At 34.4% G+C, this 17,234-nt stretch overlaps 3 protein-coding genes across 5 annotated transcripts; 2 read left to right on the top strand and 1 right to left on the bottom strand.

Annotated features, from left to right (window-relative positions):
• Positions 1 to 3,668: 3,668 nt before the first annotated feature.
• Positions 3,669 to 6,186, top strand: AILP1 (aluminum induced protein with YGL and LRDR motifs). Its single transcript, XM_048125422.2, has 5 exons — positions 3,669 to 3,957; positions 4,993 to 5,233; positions 5,331 to 5,451; positions 5,562 to 5,671; positions 5,864 to 6,186. Exons 1-5 carry the CDS (start codon positions 3,755 to 3,757, stop codon positions 5,897 to 5,899), a joined length of 711 nt encoding a protein of 236 aa, XP_047981379.1. The 5' UTR covers positions 3,669 to 3,754; the 3' UTR covers positions 5,900 to 6,186.
• A 2,981-nt stretch (positions 6,187 to 9,167) lies between these two features.
• On the top strand, positions 9,168 to 12,278 carry LOC125223247 (nuclear transcription factor Y subunit C-3-like). Of its 2 annotated transcripts, none has more exons than XM_048126303.2 (3): positions 9,168 to 9,361; positions 10,939 to 11,747; positions 12,034 to 12,278. In XM_048126303.2, exon 2 carries the CDS (start codon positions 10,980 to 10,982, stop codon positions 11,739 to 11,741), a length of 762 nt encoding a protein of 253 aa, XP_047982260.1. In that variant the 5' UTR covers positions 9,168 to 9,361; positions 10,939 to 10,979; the 3' UTR covers positions 11,742 to 11,747; positions 12,034 to 12,278. The 2 variants fall into 2 exon arrangements, with proteins under 2 accessions (XP_047982260.1, XP_047982259.1); XM_048126302.2 differs by having other exon boundaries at positions 9,171 to 9,361; positions 12,031 to 12,278.
• Positions 12,279 to 12,713: 435 nt separating this feature from the next.
• Positions 12,714 to 16,083, bottom strand: LOC125219541 (pfkB-like carbohydrate kinase family protein). 2 transcript variants are annotated; one of them, XM_089058150.1, is made up of 10 exons: positions 15,904 to 16,083; positions 15,037 to 15,113; positions 14,874 to 14,929; positions 14,603 to 14,717; positions 14,111 to 14,173; positions 13,869 to 14,032; positions 13,580 to 13,641; positions 13,405 to 13,471; positions 13,043 to 13,225; positions 12,714 to 12,957 (listed from the first exon to the last, which is right to left on the bottom strand). In XM_089058150.1, the coding sequence occupies exons 1-10, from the start codon at positions 15,995 to 15,997 to the stop codon at positions 12,924 to 12,926; spliced, it is 915 nt and encodes a 304-aa protein (XP_088914276.1). In that variant the 5' UTR covers positions 15,998 to 16,083; the 3' UTR covers positions 12,714 to 12,923. The 2 variants fall into 2 exon arrangements, with proteins under 2 accessions (XP_088914276.1, XP_047977508.2); XM_048121551.2 differs by having other exon boundaries at positions 14,820 to 14,929; positions 15,904 to 16,077.
• Between the last annotated feature and the right edge of the window lie 1,151 nt (positions 16,084 to 17,234).

The following is a 17,234-nucleotide window of genomic DNA, read 5'->3' on the forward strand; positions in this document are numbered from 1 at the left end:
AGACGATCAGATGCCCACTCGGAGATAGAAGAAGGTATTTTGCCCGAGCGCAAGAGTCTGCGCGCAAGGATGTGGAGAGGGCATTTGGGGTGCTCCAATCGCGATTTGCACTGGTAAAGGGTCCGACGCGCTTTTTCTACCAGGGGGATATTGCCGATATCATGTATGCGTGCATCATCATGCATAACATGATCATCGAAGATGAACACGAAGGCGTCCTCGACGTCACCAACGACCCAAGTGTTGCATCATCGAGTCACGGTGTCTCAACCGAGTCCGCCCGCCAGGGTGTACCGCACAACGAACATGAACGGTTCCAGGCGTTCATGGACATACACCAGAAGGAGGCCCATCAAGCACTACAACACGATATCATCGAAGAATTGTGGGCAAATAGAAACCGCGCCCACCGCCCTTGAATTTTTTTTTCTTTGAATTTTTTTTTTGATTTTTTATTTCCATTCGTGTACTTTTTTTTTTTTTAATTTTCTTCGTTGTAATGTGTACCCGTGTTTAATACAACGAACTTTATTACTATTTATTTGATTTATCTTTATAAATTAAATAAGCTAGCTTTATTATATATAAAAATAAAACAATTAAATTAGTGATGATGTAAAAATGAAATGTTGAGTTAGGGAGAAATAAGGGAGAAATAAGGGAGAAACCATTGTAGGGGTTGGCTAAAAACTGGGGATAAAATGTGATGCTGATGTGGCGCTGATGTGGCAGGAGTTAGGGAGAAATAAGGGAGAAATAAGGGAACTCCATTGGGAGTGCTCTAAGCCTCGTTATTTAGGACTCTATTTGTAGTTGTACTGTTACTCAGTGTTTCGTCCTGAAAGACAATAACATACTTTAGTAAAAAATAAAATGATACGGCCAAGATTTAGTTTAAATTTGGTTCTATTGAATCGGAGCCGTCCATCTCTGTTATTCCATTTGTCCACAAATAGAAGTTCTTATTCATTTTTACATACTCCATGGTATATAGGCCCCACATTCATTTAGTATAAGTACATATATAGGCTCATATTCCATTTATTATAAATGGTATATAAACTCCGCATTATATTAGTCCATTCAATTTATATTTTATTTAAAATTATTTCCTCCATCCGTGAATAGGAGTCATTTTTAAAATTTGATAATGCAGTTTTTTTTTAATTAAGTAATGTACTCCCTTCGTTTCTTCATAGTTGAGTCATTTTTTTCATTTCAGGAAGTTTCTTCATAGTTGAGTCATTTCCAAATATAGTACTCCACTTTTTTCTCTTTTTTACTTTACTCTCTCTTACTTTTATTCTCTCTACTTTATTCACTTTATACTTTATTCTCCCTACCTTTTCTTCTCTCTTACTTTTTTATCTACTATTTATTTAACACACCCAACATTTATTTCTAAAACTTCGTGCCGAAAAGTTTCGCCTCAACTATTAAGAAACGGAGGGAGTAGTTTTTTTAAAATTAATTATTGTAGGTCTTTGTTTAAATTTGTTGTGTTTAAGTATAATCTATTTTGGTAAATGAAAATAAAAATAAAAAGCAGTAACATTACAATTTAAATGAAAAATGAGTTATAATGATGCGGCGGACACTAGTCCGAAACCACTGCAGAAGAAAGAGCTGGATTAAGAAATGCTATTGTAGCGATCACTGTGGATGGCATTGCTTATGGTTATGGTAAATTAGCCCGGACCCATCCATTGATGTGAGACCGGCTCTATCTATCAGTCCAACCTGCCCATAACTACATAACTGGATGATAAATTAAAATGCAAACCGTTTTCAAATAAAAATTACTAATAATTATTTATAATTTTATAATTATTTTTTTCATCTGTAAATACTACACGAAACCATCAATAAATAAACTCCTAGTAGTACAAAAATAAAGGCAAGGCAAAATCGAGGAGAAAATCAGGATAGGTGGCGGAATCTGCGTCGTCGACTCGTCGTGTAGAATCTAGAATGCACCCGACGCTACACCCGATTACCTCTCCCCTAGACTTTTTTCACCTATAGTGCGTGTCACTGAACACACAAAAATCCAAAACCTCCGTTGCTTGGGTCCTACAAAATGTCCCCACGGGAATCATCGCCAACCCTCCTTCTGTGGACCCCACTTCGTCCCGATATTTCCTGGTGCTCCATTTCTTACGTCTAATATCAATTCTGCCCCAAAGTTGCTTCTTTTCTTCCTTTTCGTACCACTAAAAGTTGAGGGAAATGTCTTCATAACCCTTGAATTTTGGCTTTTGAATTATAATTTGCCGTCTCAATCAACTTTTTGAAAAATACTTGTTCAAAATTGTAATTGGTGAGATGATGAAGTGATCCAGAAGATAATCCTTATGGTATAAAGTGATATGATTTTTGTAAATACACTACTAGGTTATTAACTCTTTTCTAATCCATAACTCTTTATAATAAATAACATAAATTATATATTTTGAAAAATATTATAAAATGAGAGCTATTTAGCAAGTGTTATTAGGCATACTATGCACATTAAGCATGATTGTAATATTAAATTGAGTGAAATAGCTTTTTTTAAAATACAATCATAAAAAAATAACTATTTAGCAAGTATTAGTTATAAAAAAAATATACTCTCTCCGTCTGCCATTAGGAGTCCCATTCATGAAAGACACGAGTTTTAAGAAATATTAAGAAAAGTGAGTGGAAAAAAGTTAGTGGAATATGAGTCTCACTTGTATATATTAATTTTAAATAAAATGTGAATAGAATGAGTTAGTGAAAGGTGGAACCCTATTACCATTTATGGTAAAAATGAACCGGGACTTTTATTCATGGACGGACTAAAATGGAAAAACGGGACTCCTATTCGCGGACGAAGGAAGCACTTATTAAACATGATTGAAATATTCAATTGAATGAATTAGCTCTTGTTTTTTTAGCTCTTGTTTAAAAAGTGACATTTTTGATTTTACTAAACTTTTTGTACAAACAAATCATATCATTTTTTAATAACTCATTTCATTAACGTACTACCACATAACTATTATCTCTAGTCCAAGCAGATTTTACACTTTTTTTTGTTTTGTCAACTATAAATTGTCATATTTCTATTTTCAAAAAAGTACTATATCACCAATTTAATACATTCTCAACTACATTGTTATCTCTTCATTATTAATTTAGCTGTATTTTTCTTTTTATTAATACATTCAACTCTATTATCTCTCTTTTTTAATACTATTACTGAAACATAATTTTAGTAGAATGCATATCTTGAAATCTCATATCCTCAATCAAATGTAACATTTTCTCAAAAACAAATAAAATATTATATAAAAATGAAATATGCATTCTACTACTAATATTTTCAATTACATTCTCATTCGACTCATTATACATTCAATGGTTTTTATTAAAATTCATGCCAAATGAAATTAAGATTCCATGGTGATTTTTCTTTTTTCATCATTTATTTGTAAGTTGTAACTAACTTTATCCCTATCTTACGTAATTTTCAGTAAAAGTAGGGAGTAAAGTGTAAGACGGCATTAACCGGGGGAGGTAAGATTCAAGTTGTCTAATTCTCCAAATTATTCTAAAAAATAAAATAAAGGATTCAGTGATGATTTTACGAAAACACCCTCACATTTCTCTCTATAAATCCAAATTGTCCCTCGCTATATTTCCTCTCCATTTCATTTTGCATCACTGTAATTGAAGCATACATCCGTATTCTGTGTGTATATCCATTTCTAGAGAGAGGAGAGAGAAAATGTTGGGAATATTCAGCAGCTCGATCATGTCGCCGCCGGACGAGCTGGTGGCAGCAGGCAGCCGGACGCCGTCGCCTAAAGTGACGGCGGACAAGCTGCTGGCGCGATTCCTCGACGCCAATTCTTCGGCGATTTCCGTTAAGGTTGGCGATGATGTCCAGCTGGCGTACTCTCACCGCAATCAGTCTGCTCTGCTGCCGAGGTACTCAATCAGTGATCATCTGTTTGATTTGATTTGATTGCATCATAGATTTAAGTATTATGCAGAGATTATGGTTATTAACAGCACGTTACGATTTTTTATATGGAGGTTCGAGTTTGTTTATTGGCTGCATTATTATGATATTATTGATTGATTAGCTATGGTTTAATTTGGATTGTGCAAGTTATTTGGAGTATATGATATTGTTAAATATTTCGTTGTTTTGCAATTTTGTTAACCGTTTATTTATAGATTTATCAAATACTTATGATTCAACTGAGCTGATGGAGGAGAAGTGGAGAAGGAGATGGAAAGAATTTTGTGAATTTTCGCTCGCCACTTTTTGTAGCCTTGTTGATCACGATCGTAGTCATCAGACGTTTAAAGGAGCTGATTAGAAAATTAATAATCCTGGTTATATTTTTTTAAATGGAGTAGGTCATAGGTGTTACTGAAATTTACTGTATAATTTATTGTATCGAGGTGTGTAATATGCCTAACAGAATACGAAGATGATGCCGAATGAATTCTAGCCAAGACTAGATGATGTGCACCAATAGCCATAGGAAAAGTAGATCCATAAAGCAAAGATAAGATTAGTTGACTTTTTTTTTAATTCCAGAAATTTCTAACAGATTAGAACTCCTTGTGCAACTTATGTGTTATTATGTTAAGTGAGATGAAGAGTTTAATTCATCCATATCTGACTTTATAGATGAGAAATAAGGTTTAGTTTGGTCTATTTTTCTGACTGCTATGGAGTGATGCAAAGCTTCACGATAAATATTGACAGATAGGTGGTTGGGATATAAATGAAAATTTTAAATTACCCCTTAATGTTTGATGGCCCATGTCTATTTTCTGTGTTAGGTAGATCCACTGTTGACTTCTAGAGTGTCTATAATTGTGAGAAAAAAATGGCTCTAATGTCTAATCCTTGTTTATCACCTATGTTTATCAGTAGTAATTTATGCTTAGTTTATTGATTGATTGTGTGATACTTGAGTGAGCCTGATTTTAGATGAAAACTTGCAGATCTTTTGCAGTGAAGGATGAAATATTCTGCTTGTTTGAAGGAGCACTGGACAACTTGGGGAGCCTGAAGCAGCAATACGGGCTTGCAAAATCTGCAAATGAGGTTCTTTTGATGATCGAGGCATACAAGACGCTTCGTGACAGGGCACCTTATCCTCCAAATCATGTTGTTGGACATCTTGAAGGGAACTTTGCTTTCATAGTGTTTGACAAGTCCACTTCGACTTTATTTGTGGCCACGGTGAGTGACCGTGACTGAACTTACATTTACCTAACTGGATCATTAGTCTTATCGATCTATTGGCTATATAACTTTGAGTTGGTGGGTATTGTGACAGGACCCAAATGCTAAGGTTCCTCTCTACTGGGGAATCACTGCTGATGGATATGTTGCATTTGCTGATGATGCCGACTTGCTCAAGGGTGCTTGTGGGAAGTCACTTGCTTCTTTCCCACAAGGTAAAAAGATACTACTACATCATCCACTTCTAGCATGTGGTATTCAATATCCGATGAATAAACTCATGCTCGTATTTAACCGTGACTCACTTCGTTGCTCCATATGTCAGGGTGCTTCTTCTCCACAGCAATTGGTGAGCTTAGAAGCTACGAGAATCCGAAAAATAAGATAACAGCTGTCCCTGCTCAGGAGGAAGAGATCTGGGGAGCTAAATTCATGGTATGTGATCTAGTGATCTATCTCTCCCCCTACCCCCCAATTATTAAGACAACTCCTTTTGATATATGCAAGAGAATCTATTGGCTGAGATCCGAATAATTGTGATTTGTTGAAATTTGAGCTATGAAAATCAATTTAAAGTAAGCTGTAGCAGCCACATCTTATTGTGTGTGTGGTGATGTGATATTTCAGGTGGAAGGGCCAAGCATTGTTGCAGCCACAAAATAGACAAGGCTTTGAACTCTATGAGTTGGCACTTGAGATGGAAGTAGTGGGCATGTTAAGTGATGAAAGGGAGAGACTGAAAGAGAGAGAGAGAGAGCAGTGTAAATAAATGGAAGAGTTTGGTGTCAAGAAAGTAGGGGCAATTTAGCTTTTACATGGTATTTCCAAACAAAAGTTGGTGTTATTTCTAGGTCTTGTTTTTTTCTTTCACAGTGCTGTGTCCAATCCTTTGTGTATTTTGTACAGTCCTGTCTTAGTTGTTTAATAGTAATATGGTTTGTGAGTGGCAATTCATCTAGTAATCAAAACTGAACTTATATGATATCATCATTGACATGATTGCAAGATTAATTGCATAGCATCAATAAACAATTATATTTTTGCTATCCATAATGTGAGTTATGGGCTACAATATATCAACTTCAATGGGAAACAATATCATTCCCTTTGTACTTTGTAGAGTTGATAATGTTCTATTGATAAGATGGGGCATGGGACAATTAGTGTGGTGGGTTTCTATTAATTTAATTATTTGTTTGTAGCATATTATGAAATTTGCTTTCTTTTTATAATCTCGTTTCTGTGGGTTTCTGTGTGTTTTATAACATATCTTTCTAATCTAGTTTCAGAACTCCACATGGATCAATTTCAATATAAATTTAGGAATGGACGTTTAATTTTTATGTCATTGTTTGGTTATTACTTTATTAAAACGTGAAATTCAAGAATATTTTGTTGCATTTATATGAAGTCTTGTGGTCAACAAAATTCCTGAATATAATAGGATTATTATTTAGAGAAGCCTGTACACCAACTTTATTACTCTCCCTACTTTTTTTGTCAACCGAAGTGTTTTCTTTTCACACAAAAATTAAGAATAGTGTGTTAAGTGAATGGTCGATAAAGTAAGAGAGATGGAATGGAGAAATTGAAAATAATAATATAACTCAATTAATATAGAAAGGAGGAAGTACTATTTTATACCATAACACTGCCTAGTGATATTTATTTATTTATTTATTTATTTTGTAGAATTCTTATTGGGTCATTTGTATAACTTCTATCCACGTTGTTGTTCATTTATGGTGATCTAATTGGGCTCAATGGGCTAAGCAGGCCAAATTTAGTTTATTTTTGCGATTCGAGAAATAATTAGTTTTATGCTTTGGGCCAAATTTTATTTATCCGGGTTATAGTTATATGTTTCTGATTATTTGTATCTCAGCATACCGGCAGAGAATTTATAAATTAAAAAGAATATAATTAATAACTAAACGTATAATTCGATCTAAACATACAAATATTCCAAATGAGAAAAACATAATTCATTATCCTTAATATTATCTTCTAGATTTTTTTGCTTTCTCTCCCGAAAATAGAAGTGACTATCTCTATCTTTTAGTAATTTAATAAGTATAATATATCAATAGTATAAATTTTTTAATGGGTACAAAGTATTTTAAAAAATCAAAAGCATATAATCAAAGGAAATAGAATGCAGAAAATAAAAGACTAGTGCATAAAACAATAATGTTTGGAGACTGGATTTGTACGATGATTTTTGATCGAACGTGCAAAAACACATATTTACTCGACTAAACCAATGTTTTTTGGACAAGCATATTTAAAATTGATTTGTTGTTAAGTTGTTACGTTGTGAACTGACTTTCTCCTTAAAATAGTAAAGTAATTGGCATACTGTGATTTTTATTGGGTATGTGTGAGTTTTTAAGAGATGTTGAATCGACTTTAGCCTATTTTGGGTGAGTGATGCATGTGGAAAACATTTGAGATAATGAAATAAACACTTTGCTCGTCCAATAATTTGGTTTTAATTTGAAATGCCGATCTGTGTATTATTATAACATATAAGTATTCATTATTACCAAACCGTGCATTATTAGTTACTTGATTGATGAAAATAGGCCCTTTTACCAATACGAGCTACTCACTCTTTCTGCGAATAGGAGTCTCAGTTCATTTTTACCATAAATGGTAATAGGGTCTCACCTTCCACTAACTCATTCCACTCACATTTCATTTAAAACTAATACTCCATCGTCCCGTTAAAAATGCAACATTTTCCTTTTATGGTTGTCCCATTAAAAATGAAACGTTTCCTTAAATGGAAACAACTCTATCTCTACTTTTTCATCTCTCTTACTTTACTCTCTCCTCATTAACTCACAAAACAACATTACATAAAATCTCGTGCCGATTCTCAAATGTTGCATTTTAAGTGGGACGGAGTATATACAAGTGAGACCTCTATTCCACTAATTTTTTTCCACCCACTTTTCTTAACATTTTTTAAAACTTGGGCCACCCATAAATGAGACTCCTAATGGCGGACGGAGGGAGTAAACAATAGCACTATTATTCCATTCTTGTCTAAAAATAAAAACACTTTATTTTAGGAAAGTTCTTTCTCTATAAGAGATGAGACCCTTTTATCCACTGAGACACTTTTTTTTTCTTTCTAACCCTCTTACTTTACTAATTTTATATTAAAATTCGTGTAGTTTTAAAAGTTCCTTATTTTTAAGAAAGGAAGAAAACTTCCTACTTTATTAATTTTGTATTAAAATTCGTGTCATTTTAAAAATTTCTTATTTTTAAAAAAGGAAGGGAACATAGAGTTATGACAGTGAACATATCTTACTTGGTAAGAAGCTTTTCTTTTATTTAATATAGTACTAGTAATATTAGGTTTGGAGTTATCAAGGTTAAATGTAAAATAATTATTGATAGTTTTTCATATGAAAAGTGCAAAACTCGATTAACATATTACCTCTGTCTATAAAAAATAATTTTATTTTTTTAAATTTTAACGTGTCCATTAATATTTTACTAATTTATACTTTATCCGTGCCATAGAAATATGTTATATTTCATTTTTCATCTATCACATAAAAATAGTCCATATGGATTTACGACAACATTTTTCTAATTTTCTTTTACTTTATGATTTATACGTCCCACCAACCACAACACAGTTTAAACTACTTCTTTACCTTCTCTCTCACTTTACCAATTTTATATTAAAATTCGTGAAATGACTTATTTCTATGAGACGGAGGACTAATAAATATGTGTTACTACTATTTACTACTCCTATCAAAATCATTTTACAGGTATTACTATTATTATTAGGAAAACTAAAAGGTAAAAAGAAGAGTTGGGTAGGGTCAGTTTGGGTAGAGCAAAATTATGGAGTTTGGCCAACCAAACTTCCGAAGCTAGTCTCAGTTACACCTACACACATATATACATACATCGCATATGTACGTATATATATGTGTGTGACTGTACACATGCCATCATAATTAATCACTGAATTGATCGGTGACGAAATTTGTAAGGACTCTACATAAAATTAATTTTCCCCCAATTAACCTAGTTTTGTTGCTTTCACCTTCTACTCAGATTCCTTCTCCCCTTTCAACTTTCAACTGCATCTCAAAGGTATGCGGTTGTGTGATTTCATTTGTTAAATTCGCTTTGCTATTTTGCTCGCTTGTTTTTGCTTCAAAATTCAATCTGTGCCTCAACTCGTAAGGTTTTTTGGTATCGCTTTTACTGTTTTATTTTACTTTTTAAGTGTTTCTTTGAGGTATATGTGTTGCTACTGGCTAATTGTTTGCCTGTTATGTATGGTTCGTGATTGGTAGGAGATGAATTTTGTATGAGCTTGTGTATGATTTGGTAGATTCATGGTTTAAATCGGTGGATGAAAGGTTAAGGAGCAATTTCAGACATTTTTTAGTAATTTGAAGGTAGAAGATGGCAAAGGTGGAAGTAGGTTTCAGTTGCTGTATTTTTTTATTTTTTTATACTAGTTTTAGGTTTGGGATATAATACATATGCCATGAATCCATGATATGATTAATTTATGAAGTTTGATCTTATTCGTGTTGGAGAACATATGATAAAAAAAACACTTGTTATATGTATTCATGGTGTATAAAATTTAGCCTATGACTTTCGTGGGATTTCTTGAGGGACTTAATTTTGAGTCATGTAAGCAAAGGTATAACATGAAAACATTCAGTTAGCATTTTATGACTCAAACCCTAGATTGACTGTGAATCAGAGAGTAGAATCCCTTTCGGGGTTGACGTGGTATTCTTTATGATTTGGCTGTTTTGCGTAGCTTGCTATTTATTGGTTCCGCTAAGTTAGGCTTGTTGGAAAGCGACAAAATGAATATATGCAGAGTAACCGAACTGCTGACGTTGTTGATGAAAAACACAACGAACCATTATTAAACTAAAAGTGCGATAACATTATAACACTCTGTTATTCTTTCTTGTTTGAAGCCCCCTAAGCAAAGTTATAATGTAAGGGTCCTGCAGTCTTAGGTAACATTTGACAATTCAAACTGTAGATTGATGAATCAGCCATGTGTTTTGTTGAACTGGTGATGATATTTGTGTATCAAAAGATTGGCGGTACATTTGGATTTATAATGATTCTTTTATTCTCTTTTTATTTCTGGCTGTTATTGTGCGTGGCAAGCTGTCATTCGTTGATCATAGGTCCGTTAGTTAGCAAGTGATACGTGGCTGTGTTAGTGTACGTGATAGAGCTGCTAAGGAAACTTCCCTTTATTCCTCCGCTCTTAGTTGCTATAAACTTTTGAGTAGATTGATAACTGGTGTCGTAAGTCACGTGACATAACCGTGGATTCATCAAGTTCATTTTGTGAGTTGGATTGTTCATTTTGTTTAATTTAACATCCAAGTTCATACTTAATATCAATGATCCTTTTTCTATACAAGTAGCAATATTTGGGTTTAATACTTATGTATCATGTGATTATTTTCTTTCCTTTTCTCCCCCTCTTTTCTTCTTATAGAACAAACTTTCCACATGGATTCACCGTTACTATATCAGTTAAGGCTCATTAAATTTGTAGAAAATGTCTCTAATTAAACTATGCACATATCATAAGACACTGTCTGTGATTTTTGTTGACTCCTTCGTGTCATTTTGTCCTCTGGATTTTGATGTTGTTCCTGTTTTCGTTATCTCTTACTCAGTCAGTCAAAAGCCTAAACTTTTCTGAAAGAGCTCGTAAGTCATGGACCAGCAAGGAAATGGTCAGGCTCAAGGTATGGGAAGCTCTGCTCAGATGCCGTATCCTGTGAATCCGTATCAAGCTAACCAAATGACGGGAGCCTCTTCTCCTGCTGCTTCATCTCAATCTCCCCGAGCTGCCGGTCTCTCTGCATCTCCGGCTCAGATGGCGCAACACCAGCTTGCATATCAGCACATACAGCAGCAGCAACAGCAGCAACTGCAACAACAACTCCAGAACTTCTGGGCCACCCAGTATGAAGAAATCGATCAGGCGACAGATTTTAAGAACCATAGCCTGCCGTTAGCCAGGATCAAGAAGATAATGAAAGCAGACGAAGACGTTAGGATGATCTCAGCAGAAGCACCCGTTATCTTTGCACGAGCCTGTGAAATGTTCATTCTCGAGCTGACTTTACGAGCGTGGAACCACACTGAAGAGAACAAAAGGAGGACGCTCCAGAAGAATGACATAGCAGCTGCCATAACAAGGACGGACATATTCGATTTCTTGGTCGATATCGTCCCCAGGGAGGATCTGAAAGATGAGGTGCTTGCCTCAATGCCCCGAGGACCCCTTCCGGTCGGAGCTCCTTCTGAGGGGCTTCCATACTATTACATGCCACAGCAACCTACTCCTCCTGTTGGAGCTCCTGCGATGTACGTGGGAAAGCCTGTGGATCCAGGCATGTATGGTCAACAGTCGCGCCCATATATGGCTCAGCAGATGTGGCCACAGCAGCCACCACCGCCTTCGGATTCTTAAGCACAGGTTAGGCACCCTGAATTTTACTGCTTTCCCTTATTCGAAAAAAAAAAACATGTGTGCATTTGAACGTTACGAAATGTATGGTGTGTCCACCTCAACTGAATACAATTAGGGTTCATTGCCCCCCCGATTAGAATTTAATCGAGGTGGATGCACCGTCCATCCGGATGAACCAAAGAAGCATGTGTTATTTTGGGTATTTGATGATTTTCTCTCTTATGATATGCCAACATAATACATTTGTTTTGATTAATTGTGAGCAATATTAATGAAATTGCATTTGCAGAAGTTATCAAAGGGATCCTGTGTTGTAACAAGGGGGAATACACATGAAGATCTCAAGGGGGGAATACATGAAGATCTCAAGCTATATGAAATATCTATCCTAGTGTAATATGCAACCAACCGTAGATTGAATTGCACTTTTTTTATTTTGGAAGATTTTACTTTTGTTATGCATACTGAAATCCAGATTATCAACTTTAAACTTTGTGATTTATAATTTTATGCTATGTACGTTATAATTTAACATTATTGCCTCCACCTTTTAAGCATACAACTTTAGTTATCACCGCTATTTAGCATAGATGCCACAGGATTTATAAAGAGGAGACTAGGATTGCTTATTTCATCTCGGATTTTTAAAGATTTTTTTTGATAGGCAAATGAATTTAAATTTAAAGACCGCTTCGCTATGAGTTTGAACTTGGACCTTTATACTTAGACAATTACCATACTAGATTAGTTTAACTTGCACACTACTTGCAAGAACTCTTTATTTCAAATCTTCTTCGTTTCCCTATGTTTTTTAGGTATTTATTTGAACCGTGTTGTTTCAATTCTCTGGTGCACAATTATATTGTAGAAGTATTTTATATTACATTAAAAGGTATTATCGAGATTTTTACAATGGCTCATTGGACCAAAAATCCCGAGCTGTTAAATAATGAAATGTAGATACAAACTAAATTTCGAAAGTTTAAAAGCCAAAAAATTATATGATAATAATTGGTTAAAGATCAACATTTGGTTAAACGTATAATTAGAGATAGTGTTGGATGCCGCTTGCACAAACATAAATGTGGTTAATAAAGATACACACAAAATTAAAGACTTTAGGGTTTAGGGCAGGAGGAAGCGCCTTAGAAGTCGAACCAGTGTCCCGTGCAACCTATTTTATCAACTCACGAGCACGGGGCACAACTCCTCCAAACTGGACAAAATGAGGTTGAGGAAAAAGAAAATTAGCATATCTGGACAAGTGTTGAGAAAATGCAGTTTACTGTATAAAACACCACCTTCTTCCCAAGTGTTCGATTATGTCGGTGGTAAGTGTAGATCTTCTATTGCTCTCGAACGCATGTGAAGCAGCCTTTCTCAGCAAAACAGAGCCTGCAATGCACCCCTTCACTGTAGGACTCATGCTTGGCTCGCCTGCTTTAGCAGCAGCTTGGCGCGCCCATGACACGAATACAGCAACGCTGAAAGGAAAATGGGGAACGGCTCTTAAAAAGCACGCTGTGTTCTTCATGTATAAACAAGACAAACATATTCACTCGTGGAAAACATGCAGCTCATTTTGAATAACAAGTTGCATTTTATCAAACGTGAGGGCTCGAAGCTTTGAAACAACGAACAGAGTCCAAAAGGAAAGTGTTACCTTCCGGATAGTATATCACCCTGGCCACCACAGCGCCTTGGAGAACCGAAACTGCTCACTGCATGAACTGTAAAGTTCATAACAAATTAGCATAAGAACTGAACCTTACTAATGCACTCGAAAACACACACACTAGTAATGTGCAATGGGTATCGAATATGCAAACATTATTTACCTGTTTCGCCATTGCTAATGAAATCAGATCCACCCTTCCTCAAAACGGTCACACCTCCTATTCTGGTCGACAAGATTATTTCAGTGATTAGGGTGTTACAACACCATTAATCTCGCTGAGCCAGAACATTATCATTATTTCAGAAGGCTAGACCACAAATGCAGGCGACCACACTCTTACGATTCTCTTAAATGGCTAATATGTTAGTAGAATATTTTCCCAAGTTTAAATGAATAGTTTTTAATGAAGTGTAAACTGTAGTAAACAGTGAAATATACAAAGATTTTACCCTTTTGCAAGCGAAAGTAGTTGCTGGGTTCCATCTTGATCATTTACTTCACATTGCAAAACCTTTTGCACGAGGCGCTTATACTCATTGACATTGGGTGTTAGGACAGCCAGGGGACAACCGCTTATCAAATCAAGAGAATTTGTAACAAGAAAAAGCCCATCCTGCGAAAAAGAGGAGAATATAAGAATTCAAATGTGTGTCAGAAAGAGTAATTTTTATGTTGTACTTGTACACCTCACCCCATCAATAACCATTGGAACATTGGATTGTCTCGCGCGCTTCATTATATTGCTTACACAGTCCTGGACACAAAAAAGTATTTACAAATGATTTTATATTTTTTTGGTAGGTCAGGAAAAGAATATCAGTTAGCAGCCAACACCGCAAGAGAAGAAAAGAGGAATACATACGACACAAAATACCTCATTATCCGATAAAGATACTTGTATAAATGCAAATGTGCTTATAACCTTACATGGGTGACATAACACATAATCAACGAAACTCATCACTAATAATAGGATTGTAGCATTTTCACCAACAACCATTGTTACATGAGTTTTATCTTGGATTATATGGGTATGCGATGGTTTTAAAAGCCAGAATTTCGTTATTCACTACCACATATCAATACTTCCGTCGTCAATTCACAAATTCAAAACTATATGTTAAACCAAAAACCAACCCTGCAAACAAACTTATGCATAGAATAATATTCTTTGGTCTTTTACCAGGAGAAAAGGGTCCCTTCCAAGTCCTGGACCGATAACTAGACAATCGAATCTCTCCATCCACTTATCAACCTCTTCAATGACTTTGTCTGATATTGATTTTTTATCTTCATCCCTGAAAATCATTTCGGAATGCTACAAGCAATCAGGGTGATATGTATTGAAAATATAGGTTGTTAATAAGCAATAAAGCAAGAATTTTAAGAGTAATCTTCACCTAACACTGTATGACTCTTCTAGTATAGGGTGCACAATTAACTCGGGACTGTACCCTTTAATAACAGGGGCAGCATCTTTTGTGCAGAACACGTGCGACAAATCAGCACCCTGCAAAAATGTACATGTTCTTGATTCAGACTAAAGAAGCTTAATCGGAAGGGGAAGAGGAAATAGAAGAAGAAAATGGAGATTAATAAAAACAGAGGAAAACTAACGATTTTTAAAGCTGAAATGGCAGAAAAGTACGGTGCACCAGTGTATTCACGGCAACCTCCTATAACTGCGATCTTCCCTGGTACAAACACCAGCATTCAGAAAGCATATTTAGATACAAGATAGCTGATGACCATAGTTGAGTTTTCTGAAATCCAGAGTAGACAAGTAGTTATATTCACTATGTTCCTCCTTAATACTTGTACAAAGTTCCTTTTTATGATATTTCCGGAGGCGTAGCTCGATATTAACCAGACATTCCACCTTCTTTGCCACTAATAAATATCCATGTCTCTGCATTTTTGTAAAATGCATTGCAGCAAACTGCCTACACCTGAATAGAAATTTTCATCTGGCTCCGATTACAATCGTTCAAAATAACCAAACAGTTATGCCTGCTAAGATCCTGATACTAAACTGACCATTTTAACATTCCTTTAGGCTTTAACCCCTAAAGGAATCAAGTGAACTACACTAGCTCTCATATTTTCCAAAACAGTCAATGTCAATTATATCAACAAGAGCATAGAAATCTAAATCTCAATCTAGAAATTACAAAAAAAGCTTATATGCAAGTAGTCCTAACACCCAAAGTTACATTTTTTTGGCAATAATGAACTATTTCTCCCTCACAATCTATAGACAACAAAAGCAAAGACTAATATGAATCCATATACCAGCGCACATATAGACAAAAAGGCAAAAACTAGTGTACAATCAGCCTATTAGGATTCACCAATCCCTAATTAGGGTTTATTAAGCACCTCTTACAAACAAAGGACTGAAGCAAACGAAATCAAAGATATAATCTCAAACAAGAAAAGGGAATGAGTGTATCAGTTGAAGTAAAATAGGAAGAAAATTATCACCAGCTTGGCCTTTATGCTTGGACGATTGCAGAGATGGAGTGATTGATTTCAAGATGGAGACAGTATCAACTTCCATTGAAGGGCAAGATTGCATTTTTATGGAGCTAGAATTGCAAATATTGTTGTTCGTAGTGCAGCCAGTGATCCCACCATAGACTTACACCGATTGAATAATATTTATATTATTATTAATTAGAATCAAACTAAATAAATAAATATAAACATGTAGTAAACTAGAATTATATTCAGAGATTATGTTCATATAATATAAGTACAGCATAATAATTCTATGTAGGCCGATCCATTAACATTAATGAATACAACTACTCCTATAGATGGAGGTCAAAACTCTGATAATTTCAATAGTCGAGTAGGAAACGTTACTTTGAGATCGTATCTTTATTGCTTGTCATTATTGAATTGATATTAATTTAATTTAATTTAATTTAATTTAGTTACGTTCTTCAATAACATTGAAACATACTCGTATAGTACTATTGTTTTCTATTTAAATATTGAAAAATGAAACGAGAAAGATTTAGTTATTGTGAATTGCAGGCACAAAATTCCATCCCGAGACATTGTTCCTAGTGACTACGTGACCAAGATTTATAGTTATCTCACAAACTTTCTCACTATTTCAACTATTTTCTTGTTCTTTTTCTCAGAAAAAAGAAATAATCATATTAACCTCTATCGAAGATGTACTTTTCTTATTCTCCAAAAATGCTTTCAATAACAATAGTGGTAGTAATAGTAATATTCTAAAAAGTAGTAGTACTATTTGGTTGACAAGATTATATCCCGAGATTAAATATATTATCTGTTTGATTTATAAGATTTAATCTCACAACTCAATTACTCAATCCTAAATGAATAATCATGAGATAATTAATCATAGCTAACTCCACGTGACTAAAATAATCTCACAAATCAATCCTAGATGGATAATGATGAGATAATTAGCCATAGTTAATTTCATGTGACTAAAATAATCTCACAAATCAATCCTAGATTATATCTTGATACCATTTATTCATAAAACCGAACACCACGATAGTATACAAAACCCTAGTGCACATAAATTTTGAAGCTTAATTTATTATTATTTGATTGTGATTTATTAGATATAATAAAGTAAATAAAAATTTTAATGCAACATGCCAGCGGTGGTAAAATACAATAATAAGATTTAGTCTTTTTTTATCAACTTCATATCTTGATTAATTTTAGTTTAAATTTAAAAGTAATAATTAGTTTAGTATTTATAATCATTTTTCACATTTCTTGAAAATTTATAATTTATTTATTTATTTTTAATATGTACTACT

Source organism: Salvia hispanica, chromosome 1 (genome assembly GCF_029641045.1).
Source record: "Salvia hispanica isolate PSC_SH4W2 chromosome 1, Shi_PSC_v1, whole genome shotgun sequence".
Taxonomy (NCBI): Eukaryota; Viridiplantae; Streptophyta; class Magnoliopsida; order Lamiales; family Lamiaceae; genus Salvia; species Salvia hispanica.

Coding starts and splice junctions, on each gene's coding strand:
- AILP1 (XM_048125422.2), top strand. CDS start 3,755: ATGTTGGGAATATTCAGCAGCTCGATCATGTCGCCGCCGGACGAGCTG. Junction 3,958..4,992: donor CAGTCTGCTCTGCTGCCGAG/GTACTCAATCAG, acceptor GAAAACTTGCAG/ATCTTTTGCAGTGAAGGATG. Junction 5,452..5,561: donor ACTTGCTTCTTTCCCACAAG/GTAAAAAGATAC, acceptor TCCATATGTCAG/GGTGCTTCTTCTCCACAGCA.
- LOC125223247 (XM_048126303.2), top strand. CDS start 10,980: ATGGACCAGCAAGGAAATGGTCAGGCTCAAGGTATGGGAAGCTCTGCT.
- LOC125219541 (XM_048121551.2), bottom strand. CDS start 15,997: ATGCAATCTTGCCCTTCAATGGAAGTTGATACTGTCTCCATCTTGAAA. Junction 14,033..14,110: donor TTCCAATGGTTATTGATGGG/GTGAGGTGTACA, acceptor TCTTTTTCGCAG/GATGGGCTTTTTCTTGTTAC. Junction 13,642..13,868: donor CTACTTTCGCTTGCAAAAGG/GTAAAATCTTTG, acceptor CTTGTCGACCAG/AATAGGAGGTGTGACCGTTT.